This window comes from Sinohyriopsis cumingii, chromosome 11 (genome assembly GCF_028554795.1).
Source record: "Sinohyriopsis cumingii isolate HCF-2022 chromosome 11, ASM2855479v2, whole genome shotgun sequence".
In the NCBI taxonomy this organism is placed as follows: Eukaryota; Metazoa; Mollusca; class Bivalvia; order Unionida; family Unionidae; genus Sinohyriopsis; species Sinohyriopsis cumingii.
In genome coordinates, this window is record NC_142971.1 from 26081520 (window position 1) to 26105721 (window position 24202).

At 35.3% G+C, this 24202-nt stretch overlaps 1 protein-coding gene across 1 annotated transcript in view; it reads left to right on the forward strand.

Annotated features, from left to right (window-relative positions):
- The first annotated feature begins 14384 nt into the window (after window positions 1-14384).
- LOC149787807 (uncharacterized) overlaps window positions 14385-24202 on the forward strand; it is a 105822-nt gene continuing 96004 nt past the window's right edge. Inside the window, exon 1 of the mRNA XM_089975671.1 lies at window positions 14385-14563. Within this exon, the coding sequence (XP_089831797.1) occupies window positions 14418-14563 (146 nt within the window). The 5' untranslated portion in view covers window positions 14385-14417. The remainder of the gene's footprint in view (window positions 14564-24202) is intronic.

The window sequence follows — 24202 nt, forward strand, 5'->3', positions numbered from 1 at the left end:
CTTGCCTTGAAGGTTGGCATAATTGTACCAATTTCTAATTTGGAAGAAAGTATAAAAATGACCATGACCACTTCAGAGCTGTCTTTTTACTGCCTGTTTTGCATAAACTATTTTAAAAATGTCTATAGGTTAGACTTTATTCATTGTCCCTAACGCTCAACAGCTGGTCTCCCAAAAGGGATCCAGCGGTAGAACGGCATCGTGCAACTTACATGAAGCTACCTTCGCTAGCCGAAAATTAGAATCAAAGTCGATGTCACATTTCTGTAAATAAAAAAGGCGATTGTCGCTGCATGGCACGAGGGTCTTTTCATAAATATTTCCCTATTAGGATTTTATGGCAAACTTCTTTTCATATATATATATATATATATATATATATATATATATATATATATATATATATATATATATATATATATATATATATATATATATATATATATATATATATATATATATATATGTGTGTGTGTGTGTGTGTGTGTGTGATAGACGCGTCAGTTATCCATGGTGTAAGGAGCAAGACGTTTGAATACTCGTTCAGCTTTAAAGTTATTTTAAATATTCATAACGGATTGGTATTCCTATTTCAACAAAATGGGTAAAAACCTGGTTTGTATACAACTATTTAAACATTCCCCAACCAATAAAATCCTCATCTCTCACGTGCAGCATCTTGTTTAACACTCTTAGTTATAGTGGAGAGAGCGTCTGCACATAGAAATAGGTATTCTACTGCCCGCCATATTTATACTTCAGTATTTTACCTTTGTGACATTTATAGGAAATGTGACATGACAATCATGCCATGCGTTTGCAAACAATAGTGTCAGCCATTTCACTAGAATGAGTAGTCCTTGAGGCAGAAGTTGGATAATCATATCAGTAAATGAAACTTTATTTTTGCAGCCAAACACACGTCCTATTCTTCCTCGACTTCAGCTACTTCGCCGAATTTATTCTGAGAGAACACAGTATATATTTCCCTCTGATCAGCGTGTGGCAGTTCTTCTTAAGTACGACAAACTACCTCGTCCGAAAAGAACTATGATGCCCAAGCGTACATAAACAAGTAATATTGTCAAGCGAAGAAAGAGAATACAATTTTTTAGGTGCAAAATCTTGGCATCCGTCCGTCTACGAGAGACGATGGCATAGCTCCAAAGTACGCTTTTGCTTATCCTTCTTTTTAGCTCTCTTTTCAGCTTGCTTTATTCTTCTCTTTTCCTCTGCGTTTTGAACTCCCTGCCTGACAGCTAGACGCCAGCTGGAACGGTTGTTTGCACAGCTCTCCCAGTCGTTGACATTGATGTTTGCTGTCTTCATATCCTTCTTGCAAACATCTTTGTAACGCAGATGTGGTCGTCCAGTTGGTCGTGCACCTTCTGCTAACTCCCCATATAACAGGTCCTTGGGAATGCGACCTGGGTCCATTCTCTTGACATGGCCGAGCCAGCGAAGGCGCCTCTCGCTGAGTATGGAGAACATGCTGTTCATGTTGGCGCGTTCTAGAACCTCTGTGTTGGGTACTTTATCCTGCCACTGGATGTGCAGAATGCGCCGCAGACATCTCAGGTGGAAGCTGTTGAGTTTCCTCTCGTGTCCTGCATAGGTGGTCCATGTTTCGCTGCTGTAGAGAAGTGAGCTGAGCACGCACGCTTGGTAGACACGCAGTTTGGTCTTCTCTGTGAGGTTGGGGTTGTTCCAGACCCTCTGGTCAATCCAGGACACATGGTCCTGATGTTCCAGGTTGCAAAACGAAGAGTTGAGTCTTTTCATTTCTTCTTTTAGTCTTTCCTGGTGCAGAGTTTTGTGGCCCACTTGTCGAGATGGTTCTCTAAGCTCCACGCACCCAGTGAAGCAGGCAGGCCATGGCGGGCAGTACCTTACTGACTGGGGGCTGCCCAGCTTGAGGCGGGCGGTAGCTGTCCAGTGAGACCTGATGATCTCTCCCACCGTCAGAAGTAACCCCTGGCGCCAAGCTCTACGCCAATCGAGCTTTGACTTAGAACCGGTAAACTGCTACTTCTCGTGTTGTGCTGACGCCGTACGACGACGCTGGAGTGTCCTCTCCACTGGAGCTATGAAGCCTGGGCAGGGTGGTATGGAGAATCAGCTGTTGCCCATGCAGCAGATCCCCCCTCTCCACGCAGCTGGTGTGCCCAAGGGAACGACGAATGCCGATACAGCTTGGCACCAACGGCGTCGCAGGAGTTGCCGGAATGACGTTGAAGTCAATGTCATACCGCCTTAGGGACTCCATCTCCGGATTTTCTGTCGGGGTTTACTCCCTTAGCCTTTCGCATGAGTGGGTATAGCCACAAGGCAACAGAGGTTTGGAATCGGAGTTTTCCTTCTCCTAGATGAGCTACCATCCAAGGTTTACGAGTCCCATCTACCCGAAGCAACTGGTTTTAAGGCGCCAGTGGGCCGCCTTCACCCCTTCTCCTGTTAGTAGAAAACATGGTCTGCCGGGCTTCAAATCTAAGCCACTCGCGAAGGCCAGGAGCTGGATTTTAGTTGACAGAGGCAGTAAGAGACGCAGGCCGTAAGGGGCATTTTGGAGGATTGGGGCGCTTGTCTCCCACTCCCACCCCGGGCAATGTCAACCTTAGACCACAAAATAAGGTGCAAAATAAGGTTAAGTTAAAGGTAGCATCAATATCTAAAACCAAAAAGTTCTGTAACTGCATATATCTGGACATTCTGGAGAGTTTAAAGCCAGGTTTAGAAAGCTAACGGATGTTGTGCTAGCCAGGGAATTCTTCCATAAGGACGGAAAACCTGGGACGTCCTCAGAGCATTGAGACATGGGAGATCCAGCTACAAGAAGTACCCTATAATTCGCTATACAGTGATGCACGCATTGGAGGATGTCACTATACACCGAGGAGGGCATACCTACGCAGCGGAGAAGTCATTGGAGGATGTAAAGAATCCTCGTAGTTACTATTTTGTTTTTTCTTGTTCTTTGTTTTGTATTATGTTTGCGTTTGCGAGTAGTTTTGGGAGGCATCAAAGGGAACAGACAAGATAAGACCGAGCTTCTGAAGTATTCCTGGGGTGAGTCAGTAGTTGTATCCTTTGGAGGATAAATGATATTGCACTTCCTACATAACGTTTGCCTCTTATCAGTCTCTTATAGTGTAAACTTTGTGTATTTGCGTATAGTATTCCCAAATACATATTTTGTTTATACACATTAAAACATTTTGCACAGAATAATCAATGGTCATGACTAGCATCAGTGAGTTGACCAAGATAGGGGAAACATTGTTTTCAGGAGAAAACTTAAGGGAGTTGTCAAAGCGGAACAAGCTAGGGAAAAGGAACAGAGAAATGAAAGGTTATAGGAGAATAGGATTGAGCAGAAGAAAATGTTCACAGAAATTAAGGCAAAGGAAGTAAGTTTTATGGATTGAAGGGGAGAAAATTCTTTGTCAAGAAAAGCTAGAAAAGGAGAATATTTTTGCTCGAAGAAGTTTGAGCAAAATAAAACAAAAGAAAACTCCCACAGAAATGAAGACCATGGAAGTTAATGATAGGATAGAGCAGGAGAAAATACTTGCCCTCTTAAGGATTAGGAAGATGGTTGAGAAGGCAAAGTTCGATAGAGATGCTAATATGGAATTTGAAGAATGGAGCTTGCAACGTTGGAAGTTCAGCATAAGCTTAAATTACAGAGGGGTGTGGTTCAAAAAGATAAAAAGAGTAAGGTTAATCTGTCACGTTTTGACGAAAAGAATGAAAGACGCTTAATTATATATGATCTTTATGCCACGCACAATAACGGAAAGACAACACGTGGGTTGTTATCAGTATGATTTCACTCTCCTTGCCTGTATTAGATTCTAGCTGTTAGTACTGACAGTTGTCTAGAACATTAATCCCAGCAATCAAGATATTTGATAACAGAGACTGTCAACAGGTTCTGTTCTGTTCTTTACCTTCACATGGCTAACTGAGCTTGGACCCATAAATGCCCTTGGATAATGCACAAATGTTAATATGTAAAAAGATATTGTACTTCGTCTGATAAATGTCAGATGACAGCAAAACGGGGTGCAGGTGAGAAATCACCAATGGTTCGCCCACCGATAAAAACAGAACCGTTCTCAGAAAATTTGAATGGATAGTGTAAAAACGTAATCTAGAACGAAACCTGGACATAAATACATTCTGACTGTGGTAAATGATGCTACAATTTATCACGATGCTTTTCCTCTGAAGTATATGGAGAGTGTAGCTAGAGCACTGATTGAGCTATTTAGCCGTTTTGGTGTTCCAATGGTCATGACCCTAACTCAAATGGTGGTTGTTTTTTGTCTTTGGTTAATCTCAAAATGTTAATGTTCACTCTTCGATAATCGATTTCTTTCTAGTTCTATCTCTCAATTTCACTCGCGGTTAATAATTCGTTCATCTGATTTCGTAAATTTGTTGTGCAAATTTGGACTATGGGAAACCTGGTTTTATCCCGGTTAGACTAAAATGCTGCTCCATCAGCTGCTGTGCATTAATAGAATTCGTCATTAATATAATTAGGAAAAGTATTTTCTCCAGTTGGACCTTATCAAAACAATTCAATATGGCAGGGGCAAAAAATATTTGTCGATGGCTCATGATCGGATTATTCACACCTTGTAAAAAAAATTGCCGTGGCGAGTGCTGTGTTTATCACATATACATACTGCATTCACCGTGGCAGTACTGGACCACAACCAATGTTTGAAATACGGAATTGGAGTCGAGAGAAGAACACAATATTGTGTATCTTGCGGCGGATGAAAATATCGAGCGCTTAAACGATGTTACGAATAAAGGACACAAAGGATTATCTCAAAACCTATTGCTATCTTAGACTGAGGTGGGTTTTTCTTCAATATTATGTGTGCGTGTGCGCGCGCGTGTGTGTCTTGGGGGGGAGCTCACGGCGACACTCCATGTATTATACATTTTCGTGACGCTAAGAAGAGTTAAGTTTTGGAACTGTTCTCTTTCTTTTATTCATGCTTTTTCGTCTACTGATCTCATCCCGGTGTTAACCAGTTAGAAGCTGAAACTTGTTTATATGTAGACAATATCCTCTCTATGAAACAAATTAGTTTTCCACTGCTTTTCTTTGGAAGATATTTGTATCAGTAAAGGGCATACAAAACCCCTTGAACATTTATAATATGGAAATTTTCGGTCCGTTTTTCTTGATTTTTAAAAAACAAAGTCACTACATTTCTTGTTTTCCTTCGTGTAATAGTAAAATATAACTACGATGACCCCACCCAATCCCCTGCTCATAGAATTATGTATCTAAATTATTTACAGATGACAAAGATTGCAAAATATTGACAAAATGAATGTGAATGGGATATGAGTCAACCAAATATTACGATCACCCTAGCTGTTAACCTGTATATTAAAACACGAATGTGACTTAAATAGAGAAAACATGCGAGGCTTGCATAAAGACGAATGATGTCGAGATAACATAATCTTTTATAATTAAAGTGTCAATTATTCAAGTATTTTTTATAAATGCCGAACCTAGACTATAAAGCACGTTTCATGTGTCCAAAATATGAAATTTACAACACAGGTGACATGAACAAAAAGTGTAATGAAACACTTGAATGACGTATGCGGCAGCATGAAGAGGGGCACTTTGGAAAAGTTTGCGAAATAAATCGAACTGAAATAAAATAAGGAAGAAATGGCTATCAGCCGTCAGCCACATCTAAACTAAAATTTTATGTAAAGCAAATATAAACATGTTCTACGGTTCTACTACATTGATCCTTCTCTAAGTTCCTCGTTCATTGGTTGATAAACGTGTCAGCTTAAACAACATACCAGACCTAGATTTTCAAAAACGTGGAACACAATGTATTTGCCAGCTATAAAAGTCTTGAAATAACTTTAAGCCTCGCGTAGAACGTACTCAATCGACAGTATATTAATCAAACTTGTCGGAGAGAATACTAGTTGCTGATTTGTAGAAATTAAATTTATAGGTCGTAAAGTTCATGAAAATTTAAAATGTGTTAAACAAGAATAATTCTTACTAGAAAAACTAAATTTGAATTGACAGAACAAGCAATTTCAACACAAAATTCTAAACATGCTTTGAGACATATTTATGACCTCTTAATCATAAATGGAAACTTTAGTCTGTTTCCATACAGACTTTTACAATACGAAAACAAGACGAGAACTATGAACAATGGATGCGTGGCTCAGTCGAGACTGACTTGCTCCATCAGGACACCTGTTTAGAAACCGAAGTTAGAAAACGATGGACATTCAAAGGTCATGACTCCACTTAATGCTGATGTGCAATACGCAATACTATCATATTCTGGGCATGTCGGTACAAGCATCATCCTGTGTACAGAGATTAAGCTCATCGACAGGCGCCATAATACTATCTAAAATGAGGTACACGACAAAATAAAAAAAGAACCGCAGAGACACAATTAGGTTATGTTATGTCATAATGGAGATCATTCAATCAAAATATATGAAACTAATCGACAAGGGCCTCATCTGCTTTTAAAGATCGCGTAGATGATACAAAACACATATGAACACAACCGGATTTATAAAACAAATATTCAAATCAATTGTATTTAGCATATATCCGATGGTATCATGTTGTGTTATGTGTGTCTAATTTGCATTTTATTATTGACCTTTATCCATAAAGATCAGGAGTTTGGGCCTAGCTGTCAAATTTAATTTTTTTATTTAAAAAAAAAACATTTTTTTTTAATCTGAGTTCAGGACAATAGTTTTCGCTTTGAAGCTGCCTGGCCTACCTGATGCTTGTTATGTTCATTGCTAAAATGTTAGTAAAAGATCTGACTTTGTTTGCAACAAACGTTGGTCTTAAAATAAACTTCTAATCCTCATCCTGGTTCTTTTAGTGAGTCTTAGTTGTTGACATCAGGTTATTTATTCCTATATTAGCATCTGTAATTTAATCAGGTGTTTAGTTGTGTTCAGTTTTAATTTGAGAGGATTTATTTATTTAAATGATTCATTGTAATTATAAAATGCTCATGGATTCTTTTGGACTAAATCACTATTTTGGGATTATTGTGATTTCATTCAAAGACTCTCTGGATTACATCATTTTGATTAAAACATTCCAGGGTATTTGTACATCAGCACATTCAGGATTGAAACTCATTCATAACATCTTTGGAATTCAACCGGAGCACTCTATACGACTGGACTTGTGATATAAATTTTAGGACTGTTTGGGATTTAATTCACAATCGCTTGTAACATTTACACTTTGTATTCTAGGGAAAAATTATTTGTTGAATTTTACCAAACTTGTTGCTTTTCGCTCCTTTCCATTAATTAGAGTAAGACATTACACATGCAACAGTTGATTACTAAGAACTTGCCACGAGAAGCTACAAAGTAATTCTATACAAAAATGGAGTTGACGAGGCAAAACCCTTAATATACTTCTGTAAGTCTATGAGATAATGTCCACTTCGAACTGCATCATAATACGTTGAATGGTTCTTGAGCTGCGAGGGTTTCATGCATTATTGAGGATGTGAAGTTTATTGTCCAAGGTCATAACTCTATCAAAACTGAGCTGATGAAACAAAACGCATACAAGCCATGTCTATGTTTGTAAGAAGACATACATTTAATTATATCAGAATAGGTTCAATGGTTCCTGATTTGTTGGTTGCAAGCTTCTACTGTATACTCTTCACATTGAATTGCCTTCTTTTTGGTACGATAAAACTGGTGTCACAACTCTGTAAAATTTATGATAAAATGCCATCTGGAGAGAAACAAAAGAATTCTTTATTTACCTTGAGGACACACAGAGCTGACGAAGTTACACTACTTAGCACACAGCATACATCACAATATACCTATGACGTCACAGTGATAGGCATCTTTAACTGCGCGATGTTTCACGCCCGATACTTACGCACTAAGCCCTCGTTTCCACATCGTAATTATATATGCAGTTCAAAATTTACAAATACTGCGATAGAATGCATGTTTCCTACAGTAATTTTCAATCCTGTTATAGGGCTACAGTTATTAGAATTAGTCTAAGAACACAAATCAACATGATTAGCGCCTCACCACCTTCACTGGAAAGATATACGTGATTGGAAAAGTGTTCGCTTCTATGCTTGGAGAAACAAGTGGCTGAATATGACAAGTACATTGGTGAAAAATGGACTTAAAGTGAAAAATGCGACCCTCAAACCCGTGTTTACCACTGGGGTAGAAAAATCGGACATAGGAAAGATAAACTGAGGATAAAATTCGATCCAGAATCAAATACAAAATTTGTTCTCTGTCCTACGTTTCACTGTCGGACTCTAGTCCAACATACCTATCCGACCTCACCCATGTGTATACACCAGCAAGATACTTGCGCTCCTCTTCTGACAATCGTATACTCATTATTCCCACTATGAAAACAAAGTCATATCGACAACGTTCTTTTGCATACCAGGGCCCAGCAACGTGGAATGAATTGCCCACTGAACTTAGACACAAAGACACAATTGATCATATTCAAGAGGGCTCTCAAACCTCACTTATTTCGAGTGAAAGGAACAAACTTGAAGACCTAATAATGTTTCCTACCTGAAATATTCTCAGCATGTTTTTTTTATGTTTACTAATTTCATGGTGTTTGTTTTTGTAATCATATCATAATATGTTTTTTATCTTATAGGTGTTGTCTAATGTTGTAAAGCGCTTAGAGCTTCTAAAGATTAGGCGCTATACAAAGTCCTCATTATTTATTATTATATGAGAAAATGATCAGAAACGAGGTCAATAAACGTGTTGCTAAGACCGGTGATACAATGACCGGTTAACACAACATGAACAGAAAGAGAATTGTTCTTATTTTAGAACCAGTATCAGACGATGACGCTGTAACGAAGAAATACGTGGCCGAAAGAGATACCGCAGTCATTGATAAATTAACAACCTCATCATCTTATTAGTTTGACCATGTTGAAGCGTTTCAATATTTCCGCAGAACCAACTTTCGGAGACCCAGTAAAGCCATCAAAGATTTATTTGGAGATACAATAGTTATCAATGTTAAATTTGCTGAAATTAACACACAACAAGGCGATCTTGGCAACATTCAAGATTTAATCGCCGCTATCAACAAAACTCTTGCAGATGTTCTAACGGAATCCTTAACAAGGTTGAAAAAAAATCAGAAAGATTGAGGCGGGTGTAATTCATACTCTACGGCGATTAAAAACTATGATAGTATTAATTGTCTTAAATATTAATTCTGCCTACTATTATCAAGCATTCTCCTATATAATCCAGGGAATTTCTATTCAAATCTATTATTGAATTGATAAAGTATAAAGGACAAAAATGGAGTATTGCTTCTCTTCGATCAGGTAAAATCTTTAGATCGAATTGAACATGGCTTCATGCACAAAAGTACAAGTGGATTTGGAGACAATTTTATCAATTGGATTAAAGCTATGTATAATGGAATAACGTCCAAAATTTCAATTAGTATCGAATTGACAGGGGACATCTCAATACAAAGGTCAGTGAGGCAGGGATGTCCATTGTCATTGTTACTATATATTATAGCTATAGAGGTTCTAAACAAGAATATAAAAAATAATATTAAATTGAATTAAGACGCATATATGTGTATATAAGTATGTAAGTGCTTAATCATGGAAAATAGTTTGAAACCTTACTACACGACGAAGACTGCAAGAATGTTATTAAGTGCTTATTGTGCTTATCGGACTGTCAATTGCCGAATCACAGAGTAAATAACGCCCGAAGTTTATTATGTAAGCTGTGTGAGTCGGCAACTGACAGTTTATATCACGATAAACAAAGAAAAAAAACCAGTTTTAACTCTTGTAATTGCAATTGTTTATAATTTTCTTGATTTTTTAGTGTTATATATCCTATCAGTTTTAGAGCCTGTTTAAGCGTATGAATTCTTGTATAGGCGTTCGCTACGTAGCTATTTATAGAGCAAGGGATTCTCTGTCTACAACGTAATATCTACGTCCACATCAAAGAAAAAATCTACCAATGGTAGGTCATCTAAGGTTTTGAACATTCCACAGCATATGTCTTAATCTTTTATCTAAATTGGCATATGTTTTCTGAGTAGAAGTTCAATATTCAAAGCAAAAGATATGTTGTTTGTTTCTGACGTATGAATGACTCTTAGATTTGATGCTATCATGAGTTCATTTTGACTTGGCCGAATCGTTATTTTCCAGACACGAGAGTAATTTTCGCGTCTTTTAATCTATTTTCGTATTGATTTACAGTTTAGGCTACCTACAGGGTCTACTTACAAATGAAATTTAAACTATCGGTAAATGTTTATTGTGATGGAGGTTCAATAGTTAAACAATGCAAGACATCGACACTGACAGTTACGATGGTGGTTGTAGCAGATCTCCCACCCACCCCATCTTAATGATAGGTGAAAGGCTGTAGGGGGTCCACACTAATGAGGGATCTAACAGAACCAGCTTTTTACATATTAAAAACATCCTTGTTGCAAAGGAAAGGAGTTTTCTATCTCGTTTTCAGATGTAAAAAGAAATCAAAATAATTTAGAATAAATTTAAATAATGTAAAATAAAGAGGGCAATATGTAGGTGTTTAGGACAGACGTTCTCAGGGCTGCATGTGGTGCATATCGGTCCCATTCATTTCCTTCCGATTGCCCGACCAGCTATAAAGAGTCATAATACAAGAAATCATCTTTTTTTTTACTCTACTGCTTGGTTTGGCTATTAATTCTCCTTATGACTCAGATGCAAACTATATTTGGTATTTTAACTGTTTTTATTCTTCAATAAATAATATTTTGATGCTACTAATACTTAATACTTAAGTAACCGTTTAACCGAAATTCGTTATTACGTCTCAAACACTCCTCTGTTCTAAAAATATGCTGTGTGGAATATTCTCATTGCTTTTCAAGGGAGATTTTAATCTCGTATAAGATATTGTTATTTCATTTTATTATTGACATGATGGTTTAACACTACTAATAAGTTTGGTGTTAGACTAGAAGGTAGCTGTAATACAAAACATTTTGAGATACTGTTCTGTAAATTTATCATCTCCATAATGTAATGCATGTCAGCTGTTTATGGTTATTATATGGTCTTAAATCTTCAGGATTTGAATACAGGTGGTTGTCATGGGAGGGAGAATGAATAATCAATGATGTCTTTGAGTGTGTGTAGTAAGTAGTATGCAGTACAAATCGTTTTATTATATTTTATCTTTTTTCTGTTAGTCGTACTTATGTTTTGCCTTGTGACACGTTTTTTGACTGTTTAATATATCTTGTAATGTGTTCTGCAAGATGCTTGTGAAAAATAAATGATTTTTGTTCGGAACATAGGGAAATAAACTTTGTCAGCTGCCTATTCACTCTGTATGGTATTTTGTTTATCTTTATTGTTATTAATGCTTTTAAAATGATATAATTTCCTCATCATCAGTAATCGAGAAGATCGTTCGGCTGATGCGCATTCACAGCCACGCTGGTCACAGACTTCCAGTCTAATCAAACGAAAAGGAATAATTTTATCGTTTGAGATTTTGATGATGCTAAGTCCCATAAACACATTTTCAGGTTTTTGAAACAATAGTCAAATCAAATTGCATCAGAGCATGTTAATAAAGCATATCGAAGTCTAAGATACAGTGTTCATACCAAGCTGCATCAGAATATGTTCAATTTTTCTTGAGCTGTGACTAAGATGTCGAGTTAATTGTCAATGGCTGTAACACTATTCGTAATTGTGTTGCTACATATCAAATTTCGTCAGAAATTGTCCAACGGTTCCTGTTTTGCTGTTTGAAATATTCTGCTAAATACTCCTGACTCCGTGTTGCGTCTATTTGGAGGGAAATTGCCACTACCAAAAACTCTGTAAAGTTCTATTATTAAGAAACATTTCAAGGTTTTAACTAGACGTATTGATAAACACTTTTCCCGTCATTATCGTTTATATGTAAATCAGACTTATTTTGGTATCTAAGGTACTGGATTTAAGTTATTACGTCTGTGGCATAACTGAACATGGTAGAAAACGCAGTAAGTTATTGATGAAGATGATTATATGCATTTAAAACAGACATCCCCGCAATAGTTGTCATGAATTATTATTATTATTAGCAGCAGTAGTAGTAGTAGTAGTAGTACTATTAGCATCACCATAATCATCATATGACCGCTTTTGTATCCAGGTATACTCCGTAAGTAAGCCTAATTTAACACTTATAGACAGTTTTTGAGGCATTCGAATGTGTTTTAGAGTCTTTACACTACTTGCTGTTTTAGAGAATAAAATTATCTGCGGTCGTGTGATAAATTTAATCTTGTATGAGTGCTGACATAAGAACACATCAGTGACCTCTTCCACGACAACTTAATCGAGAGACGTTAATATAAATCAATATACAATGAAGACTCAACAACTAGAATCCGGCTGGCTCGAATATACTGGGTAACTCTGACACAAGTTTCAAGTCCTAGCGAAATGGCTAAAGGTTATACACGGAAAACATTGGATACCCTCTCTTTCTCTCTGAAGCCCTTGGTGCAAAGTAACGCACATCGATCACTCGCATACGAAACATGCATGGAAAAACAAGCTATTAACCGAAAAAAATATTGTGTCATTTATCATTTGGCATTCATCTATAACATCTGCACGGCTAAATGTCGTGGAGAAACGTTTGTTTTCTCAGTCTCTCTATGGGTCCTTCGAAATTATTTACTCGTTCCTTTGTAGTTTGAACCATACAGATTTCGCTATTTGTATAACATATTTGCAAAAAGAGGACAGAAATATATTGCAAGAAATAAAAATCTGTAAAAATCTGCAAAACTTAATCTACATGGCAACTTATTAATGACGTAGTGCATTCTGAGGCCTAAATCAGTGAATCCTTGTAAAGCTGTAAGGACGTAAATTAGACACAATTTAAACTTTTATAAGGTTAGACGTTTTGAAGTTGATTTGCCTTTTTTGTGTTTGGATTAATTTGTGATGTTGTAATGAGGCTGATGAAGGCATGCTTGGTGAAGTGGAACCATGACTGTTGCTCTCATCGTCTTTCACAATTATTTTCGCATCAAATCTGTTACGCAATTTCAGAAAATTTTCTGTCCTGCGGCATTGTATTAAAAAAGAAAATAAGACCGGTATTATAAAGTATCACAAAACTTGTGATAAACTGTTTTTAATTTTCACGTCAATAGCAGATCTTTACAGTTAATAAATACAGAACAGAGAAAAGCATATTTTAGGTATGCATGGTGTCTGTCTATGTGTATAATCGTAACTTCATTTTTTTATTATTTGCAAATGCATTTAATGGAATAAAGTGTCATTGTTCTTGTTTTACTTAATAGTAGTAGTAGAGTAGTAGAAGCATTTAATGTCTTTCGTCAAATTATTTCTCTCTCTATCCATGTTCAAAGAATAGATTTCCAAAGAGATGTGTATTTCTCGTGAATCTAAGTAAGTATTAATCTAGTAGCGAAGTGTGTTACAAATTGTTCGAATTCAAATATGAGACTTTCTCCTCAGAAATGACGTAGCATTCAAAGAAATTTAATCCATGTTATTATTTGGAACTAAGTTTTTCTAAACAAAGTAACTAATAAAATTTGCAATTATTTCAAAACGTCACATCCTGTATTCTTTTTTCTTCATGATTGCGTTCTAAACGATTATGCTACAAAAGCCGAAAAAATAAAAAACGACAACTTCTGCAAATTATTTTTTCGGCTGCATGTAGCATAATCGTTTAGAACGCAATCATGAAGAAAAAAGAATACAGGATGTGACGTTTTGAAATAAGAATTATTTCTTAGGTGTTGAAATAATTTTGTACATAAATTGAACACTGTCATTGACGATACAGATGACAGATTGATCGATCGATTGATTGATTGACAGGATTTTTAGAGGCGTATTGAAAAATTGCTGTAACAGTTTCAAGTAAGTAATCCCAATTAAATACGCTCGATTGATTGATTGATTGATTGATTGACTGGGCTTCTATCTTAATCATAACACTTTCCTAGTTTTCGTTAAATTGATGATAACACAATTAACCATTGAGTTAATCTGAGCCTTAAGCAATACATGTACATGTACATTGAAAACACTAACCCCTAAATGCTTTGACTTATCAATTGGAAACTAACAATAAGCTAGTCAAACTATGTTAAGTAGCTATAAACGTATAAATCAGAACACCGAATGTACGTTTATATAAACATTTCCCATGCTTTGGATTTATGGCATCGTCTGGTACCCGTCTACTCAAGGGTACGTTATAACAGGTCCCCGACCTCAGCAAACTCTCCATTCGGCAAAATGATAAATGAGATGCAGACGGGTCTCCCAACTCTCTATAGGAATGGTACTACAAACAGACAAGACAGCGTTATCAGTCTAATTTCTCTTCCGAGTGAGGATCCCAGTTTAACGACACCGACGAAAAAGAAATCCAAATTGAGAAGGTTTGTGTTTCTCACATACCTACATTACATATCTGTCTGTCTGCCTGTCTAACTGTGCTTGTCTTCGACGCTGTTTTTGTCTCTAAACGCCTATCTGACGCCCAGTTCGTATGGTTAAGTCTCTTTCTATGCCCATACTAACTTTAATATCTGTTTTTCGGTATGTCCGATGAGATACATGCAAAACTATGGAAGAGAATAAATGATAGTTATGTCCGACTCAAGGAAAATTTCCGTGGAGCTTAGAATAGTTGTAAATACCGTGTATCCGTATTTCATGAGCTGTCTTGACAGTTGAAATTCAACGCAAAGACTAGCAAGTAACTGAAATGTGGATAATATTATTATTACTTAAAGTCAAATAATTATTAAATATAAGCATTGCTTTAATTTTAGATGGAATTATGATTTCATGGAAACATTTTATCCGTTTTGTTCTTCCTTATTGTTGTTTTTACGGGCTCCACTGTACCAAGATTCTCTCAAGGTACAATCAAAGTTTTATTCTAGTCGCAAGTGTTAAAGATACCATGGAAAATATTGCAAGAAACATAACTATATCTTATCAAAAAACCCTAATGCTGGATCACGACATTGTGCAACAACGGCGTTAGAGGATTATATCAGATTTGTAAAAATTGTCACGGAGATCGATGCAGAAGTCTGATGGTATATTACAATCGAAGAAAGACCAAAGATCCTATCATGGAAAAGCCACCATCAGAAATAGAATATTATTTGAGATCGATTGATAAATCCAGCTAGAATATCTTCTCTCAAGGAAGGTATAAAAACACGGAGGAGCGGGGGGGGGGGGGGGTGTTCGAACCCACCTATCTTGTCCGAGACGCTACTTGTTCAATAGCGAATTTTCAAAAAAAAAATAGGGAAAAAAAACAGAGACCAGCGGTCCATTGTCATGGTGATTTTTCCCCATTTGTTTTTTGAAATTTGGTTTTCAGGCAGATGACTTTTTGAACAAAAGTGGTCTGTTCGCCCCCCACCCCCACCCCCCCACCCGCTCCGCTGCTATATTTATAACCATTTATCTCACTTCATTATTAGAGCTGTAAAAATATGTATTAAAAAGAAGCTGCTTAACATCTCAGTAAACTCTGTTCACGAGTTATAGACAGTAAAATGTTGATTAACGGGACCCAAATGATTTTTGTCTGGATAATTTGTTTGGATGATAGAAATTTGGTGAAAAAGTAGAACTGTAAATTGAAGTATTTGGATTAAATGTATATAATAATCGTACGTTTGTCTGTACACAAATCATAACATTACAAAATAAAACACTCGCTCTATTTAGTATTAAATAAGGAAATCAATTTATGGCAACAGGATGCAGATAAAGTTAATCTTCAGAGTGTAAGTAGCATACTTCTACTGAGTATATGTGTATCTGCAATCATATTCACACCTATCCCGGTAGATAATCAAATTTGTTAAGCCGTTAATCGCCATTTATCGTTGATCTTCAGTTAATTACATAGACTTTGATAATAGAACCCCAATAATCAGAATAATATTATTCTTTTTTAATCACTAGTGATTAGTTTGTCATAAAGATTTCGTTCAATTTTACATAAAAATTTTCATTAAAAAGTTCACATTAAGAAATAAATCAGCAATTAAATAAATTTTGCAGAAAATTGACAAAAGCATACAAAGAGTATTTGGCAGCATAATTATAGACTAAAATTCAGTACCAAGGTTTATATGTAGTTCAAACAAAACAATTTGCGTGAAATCTGAAATGAAATTCACACCCGTGCCGGCAGATGATTAATTGTTGTAAGCCGCTGATCGTCATTGATCGTTGATTGTCAGTTAATTACGGAGACGTTGACGATAGAAAACCTTTAATCAGACCGATATCATTATTTCATCATGATTGATTTGCATGTAACAAATACAGGCACTCATTTAGAGACTCCTTTTATCTCACTCCTCCCTTTCTTGTAACTACATTGATGTTGCTTTGAAAACACAAATTAGTTATTCATAATACCACTGTAATTATAATTCTATGAAATTGTATTGGATTTCGTTTGTTTTTTCTTCCGAGTTTTGTTCCTTTGATCTATGTTGGAGTCGGAATAGGAAAATTTGTTTAATTTATAGATGCTTGCAGAGCATAGTAAATAAAAAATGTCGGAGATCACGGTAGTTGTCTCTACGAGTGAAATCTGGAAAATCGACATCCGGATAATACATCTTTTACGGTACATACATATAAACATGCATACGTATAAGGAGGTTGGCACAGACTTAGGGTAGACTGGTTCACTAGTATAAGGTTTTCCAGGAGATCTCATTGGATATGAATGACCATACTGATTTGGGAAAGTAATAGTCAGTCCTACAGGGCTAATTTACGTATCAGTCCTGTATAAGGATTTCTTAAATTTTTAATGACAAAAGAACCAAACAAATATTAACACAGAAATTATGTTGTTTGGAAATAAATGTTACAGTTTTAAAAATCGACAACTTCTGAAAATTATTTTTTCGGCTGCATGTAGCATAATCGTTTAGAACGCAATCATGAAGAAAAAAGAATACAGGATGTGACGTTTTGAAATAATTGCAAATTTTATTAGTTACTTTGTTTAGAAAAACTTAATTCCAAATATACTTACTTTTGAAAACGTCTATGTGTGTTCAATATATGGGATTTTATATTCGTCGTATGGATTTTCAATTGTTGGTATAAAGCATATCTAGACTTAATCAGTGAGTCCGATAAGATCAACAAAAAAGAAAAGTTTCCTATAGACAGATTCTTGACTGGATCAATCATTTACTGAGTTCGACTGTTTTCTATGTTAAACTTTTTGTGTTGTTAAGATTAACATTAAAGCAACATTGTTATATATATAATTCATATTAGTTTACCAAACTGGACTGGGCTAAAGTGTGGTCGTAGCTTATTGTGTCTACGATAACCTTAACGGGAATAAAAGCCTTAACGCGTTGATATCAAACATAAAAAGGATATAATCGAATATTTCAGGAAAGATGCGGATTTACCGATATATAATGACTGGTTACACCAAAGTCACCTAACGTCCCATTCCATTCCATCGCTTAAATCCTTAATTTACTGCACACACACACACACACACACACACACATATGATAAATTTGTGCTCGAAAATAACTTTTTTCAATTCGGTAATACAAACTATCTCCTAAAAATGAGAACAGCAATGGGTAGTCCTATGGCACCTGCTTATGCATCTTTATTTATGGGAAAATTAGAAAATGATTTTCTAAATAAATGCCTCATAAAACCGGATGTATGGTTAAGGTTTTAAGACGATATCTTTATGATTTGGAGTTATTCATTAGAAGACCTTTATTATTTTATAAACAGTTTAAACAAATTACATCCAACAATAAAATTTACATTTCTCTAAAACTAAAGTATCATTTTTGGACATAGATGTCGTGAAAAATGAAAATAATGACATTACTACCATGGTTCATGTTAAAAACACGAATATTCATCAGTATGTTGAATATTCTTCATGCCATCCTAAATCATGTAAAAATGGGATACCATATAGTCAAGCAAAAAGATATAGAAGAATTATTTCGGATGACGCTGTTTTTAAATCATATTCGACAGAGTTAGGTCAGCATTTTTTAAAAGAAATTACCCTATTGACATCAGTAATACTGCTGTCCAAAAAGTATTTTCTCTTACACAGCTTGAATCTTTACAATGTAAAATCAAAAGTAGAAATGAAGATATCATTCCTTTTGTTATTGAATATAATCCAAGTTTGCATAATATAGGTAAGATTATCAATAAATATTGGGATTTATTAAACTTATCATGTAAAGCAAGTGTTAAATCACTACACGAAAGCAAACCCACACTTGCTTATAAAAGGACTAAAAATCTTAAAGATTTCCTAATTCTAAATTAGACAAAAATCACATAAAATAGGATCATCAACTAAATGTAATAGACCTAGATGTTCACACTGTTCATTTATTAATGAAAATACTTCTTTCAATAGTAATAATACAAAAGAAACGTTTAATATGCGCTGTGATACTAACTGGGCAACATCAAATGTTATTTACTTGACAACATGCAAAAAATGTGGCATCCAATATGTTGGACAAACCAGTCAACAAATATCTAAACGTATGAACCAACATAGATCAGATACAAAAAGATATATCGATCAATCATTTTGTGGGCAAGAGAGCCATGACTCTATAACGACGCTGAAAACTGCTCCTTTGTAGTTTTCTTATACTTTCATTTTATTTCTGAGTAGAGTGAAGATTAGTTCTTGAAACTTCAAAAGCCTTTGACAACTTATATTTTAAATCAGAAACATGGTCAAGAAGATTACTTTTTAATCTTCAGGTGCAGCACGTTTCTCTTTTAATAAATTCAATGGTCCACGGACATTATGTGCAAACACAAGCTCAGAAGAACCACATTTTATTGATTATTGCACTGATTACCTAATAGCAAATAACAGTAAATGAGTACCTTCATCTCAATCTTTTCTTATGAATTACAACCATATGGCCGGATCATATTTTTTTTTTATAAAAAAATTTTCACGTAATGTTTCTAAAGCTCTGTGACTTTCAGGGTGAAAGGTAGAAGATTGAAATTGCTGGGGGCCTAATTCATGCATAACTTGCTGGAAAACTACAGACATACAATTTGACTCTTGTTCAGATCGGACAGATTTAGGAAAGCCAAATTGCGTGAAAAAATATTTATTTAAGCATTTACTGTTGTTTTGGTTTTAATCTGTCTCAAAGAAATTGCCTCTATGAATCTTGTGGACGCACACATTATGATGAACACGTATTGGTTGCCTTGACTTTGTCTTAGGTGAGGGACGACACAGTCGACCATTATTCGCTAAATTGTTCATCAAATGCAGGAATAGGTTGCAGAGGCTTATGGAATCTTCTGACTGGGTTTTCCTACCATTTGACAAATATAACAAGATTACAGTATTTTTACAAACATCACTTTTAATTCTCGGCAAATAAGCAACTATTCAAGATCATCTGACAAGTCTTATATACAACTAAATGATCATTCAAAGGAGTTTATTGGGTTAGACTAAGGAACAACAATCTGATAGCTCACTGACCACTCGTGACCAGCGGGTACCTCATGTGGTCTCGATATTCTCATAAGGACCCATTTTTTTAAGAAAAATCACAAGCAATTTCTTGTGTGGCTTCATAAATAAAGAGAAGATATCTGGATCGACAATGAGTGATTGTCTTTTGTCATCCTTATCAGATTAAAGAGACTGCATAACGAAAGTAGATCACCGTGATCAATAGTTTTTGATTGATCCATACTAGGAGCAAAAAGGACATCGTCAAAAAGCCTTACCAATACATGTGTCAGCTAAAGGAATAATTTCATAATTAACATCGTTTTCATGTGTTATTTTCTTCTTCTATAGTTCAAGTAAATGCAGATGCTGGGTATAAGTCAGGGATTTCATTTTCAATTGGATCTACTTTCTGATACAAACAAGGCTTGTCAGTTACAAGTGGATTAACCACAAGCTTATCTACAGCTATGTCATTGTCTAGTAATAATAGAATACTTTCGATGGGTAAAGACTACACTGTTCCGACTGGCACAAGTCCTGAGACTAAGTCTGATGACAAATTTACACAGTGGATATTAACATTAACAGAGCCGCACTTTACTCTCTGAATAAAATGCTCTCATTAGAAACAGACTTTTCAGAAAGTGTATGATAATAAAGGTCTCTGAGAAGCTCCTTTGTCTGTATAATTTAAATAGGAATAGGATAAGCAGACTCAGTGAATAATACATAATTCTCCTTATTAAAATCAGACTTGTAGCAATCAGACATAACGTGCCCTTTTTTCTTGCAATTGGTGCACGTATGAAAAGATAATTATGATTGGTCTTATCAGAAACTTAATTCATATAATTTGTGCCAGATTGAGATTTGGAAGTGAGACTGAAATGTCTTTTGTAGAAACCAAAATACTGCTGAGTGTAACACTTACTGACTAAAGAAACTTCATGAGTCGAGTAATAATCTTCAGCTGTGCGAGCAGCATTTTCTAAAGTTTCTGCCTTTTGCTCATCATGGTAGGTCTTAACGTCAATGTGGAAGTAACTCCTTCAGTTATCAATTTATCTACGCATTTGCATCAGCTCTTTTTATGCTTGAAGCAGAAGCTTTCTCGACTCAACTGTAAGATTCACTGTACAATATGTGCCAAAACCCATCTCCTACGGACAAAAAAGCAAGGACTTACGATCCATTAAATCCCCAGCCCATAAAAAGGTCATTTTGTATGGTAAGCTGAAGCAATTCGTCATTTTATAGTAGGATTTAAAATAACGTTCTCCACATTAGATGACAACTGTGAACGCTTGTGCTTAAATTTACATATATATGATCAATACAGTTGGTACTAAATATTTAACATATGTTGTCCTAGAGACACACAGCCATTTTACACATCTATATTATTAACAAGAAATAAACGTGTACTTGTGATCTTGCGTATATATATATATATATATATATATATATATATATATATATATATATATATATATATATATATATATATATATATATATATATATATACATACAATACACAAAAAGAAAGTCATCTTCAGAATCTGCATCATATGATCCAATTGGTTTTATTTAAACAAGACTTTGGAAAAAGGAAACCTAAATTCATCCAAAATCATATAGTAAGTATGCATTCTATGCATAATTATCCCAATCAAGCTAAGTGCTTCATTTAGAGAATTATGCATCGTATAAAATATATTGAGTACCTTTGGTTATCCATATGAAACATGTGCATCATTTAATATATTTAACATTATCTGTTAGGCATATTCTTCCAAATTCACCAAGAGCTACAAAATAGTTTTCGGTGGATGTAGCACCTACAATATAGTCCAGAAGTTTGCACCCACACTTAATATTGTGTCAAAATACTCATATCTCGTACATCAGCCTCTAAATCTGAACCCATTTCTATGTCTAAGTGTATATAAAAAACGTTTCAAATTGCTGAAAATGAAGTACCTGTTGCAGATGATTAGAACAAATTGTTAACTTGTGAATACTACCTAAAGACAATTTAGCAAGCATAAAGTATTTTCTGGATGCTTTATATTGTTTAGAACGTCTGATAAAGAACACTATTCAAAACATTTTACCACGATCCTGAAAGTACACTTGATCACACAAATGCCAAATTAAACGGGAGAGGAAAGCAATATATATAACTGAAAGAATATTTAATTGAGCAGTCCAATTAAGCAACACACAAGCATAAAGGAAAAACTATCCCTTGTAATCACGCTTATGAACAGTTGGAGTGAGACATTATTGACTTGCAAGCCAATGAAATAGACAAAATGGATACAAATATAATTCATAATGATATGTGTTTTCATAAAGTATATTTTGCTTGTGACACAAGGAGATGAATATTACACAATGCATTATAAATAAATATCCAAAGAAAGAATAATGATACAGTATAAAGAGGAAAATTGCTTAGCATCGGAAAAGCTAATGAAGACATATAGTAACAATTATCATATACAGATAAACTTGATTCAAGTTTAAGTAAACACAAAGAATGAAAACAAACTAAATAATGATTTGCCTACCTGACAGCTTATGCACACAGTACACCTAAAATTACAATACGTGAAGCTCTCATAATTTAGAAATGCAAAACAAGTTTTGTAAAAGGATACCTTTTTACATTTACGAAGAATATAAATAAATTCACGTAAATAACTTGAGGGGTTCAGTTCTTAAAGGTCACTGGCCACACTCTTTTTACGTCAGATTTGCATTGCATGAGTAAAAGTAGCCATACTTGCACAAAAAGAATAAAACAATTATCAATTGTAAAGAAGAAAAAATAATTTAATTACTCGAAACAGAAGTATACTTCCCCTTAGCTACGATTTTCCACATATAGAGGACGCCCATCAGAAATGACGTACATTTATCCACACAAGACGAAGTACATGCTTCTTGTTGTCAAAAAAATAAAACACTATAATCTATGGACATGAGAACTAATTTACTGTTCAGCCTTATATCGATATGCGTGCACGATGCACAAGATTGTGAAGCTTTCAAAACTGTTCCATTGGTCCAATTTATTTTCAACGTTCCCGTTAACACAGGTAAAAAAGAATCAGTGCTGGCTTCCATATGTCGGCCGATTTTGTTAAAAACAAGAAATCGGCTAACTTAAAAGAATCCAAAAGAGTCAAATTTGGCTTCCTTATGTCGACCGACTTAAAAAGAATAAAAACTCTGCACACTTACAAAAATCCAAAGCCAGGTTCTGGGGCTGGCTTGATTTGGAATAAAAAAATCTTGTATATGATACCTTGTTTGTAAGATTAAGCAATGAGTTTATTGCTCGCTGCCAGATGTGTTTATTCATCACCCGGGTTTATATTTGTTTGCCATATGTATTCCTAATTGATACAAACGTTCATTGATTTTTGTAGGGTAAATAGTATACACAGCAATAGCTCGCTTTAATAACACTTTTGTAACCCTTGCTAGCGAAAAGAGTATCGTTTGCACTCACTGTGAATATATTTTCAAACAATGTTTTTTATTTGCTAGATACCGTCGTATATTTAACTTTGATGCAATACAATCTTAGCGATTGTGCTCCTTATAATGTATCATGCGTGCACTGGCTTCACTAGGGGGTGCAGTGGGTGCTGACTGCACCGGGTGACACCATCAGAGGGGGTGACACCGAAATGACTATACATTTTTTGTGCAGGAAGGAGGTCCATGAGGGTGACACCATGAGTTACCGCACTGGGTGACACCAACCCTAGCGACGCCACTGGATGCGAGAATGGTAGGTGGCTTCAAGCAATCGGGTGATGTTTCCGTCTTTCATAGGCTATCGATACACACTAAAGTTAGGATGCATGCACCAGCCGGCATCTGCTACATATACATAGTTATGCATATGTTTTCTTATCTTTTATAAATTTCGCATGATGAAACAAGAAGAAATAAATGATAACGATGCAAGGTTAGTTTTTATCATTTCATTTTCAAATAAGTGTTTTGTATATCTGTTTTATTATACCGTGCAGTAGTTTACCTTCTAAAATAGTTTTACGAACTGTGTGATCGTGATAATTTCTGAATGAGAGATTTTACAAAGGGTGATCCGCACACGCGCAGATCACGATTTACCAAGAGTGATAATGTTTAGAAGAGCTTTGCCGTGTTCGCACATTTGATCAGGAAGGCAAATAACGAACTCACTAATGCAAAGGCAAGTAAAATAAAACATACAACCAAGAAAGAAGGAAAGATTACTCCTGTCAGTTCTAAACAGCCAGCTTACTACACTATCTATAAATACATGTAATTAACTTGCTGATGATATATTGAACTACCAATATTTTAAAACCATTTTGTTATTTTAAATGAAAGAATCGTCTTTACCAATTGATGAAGCAGCATCTTTGCCACTAATATCCCATACTAAAAATTGTGCAAAATTTGCAACAGACGTTTTGCCTATTAATAAGCCCACAGTAGCTATTGTAATA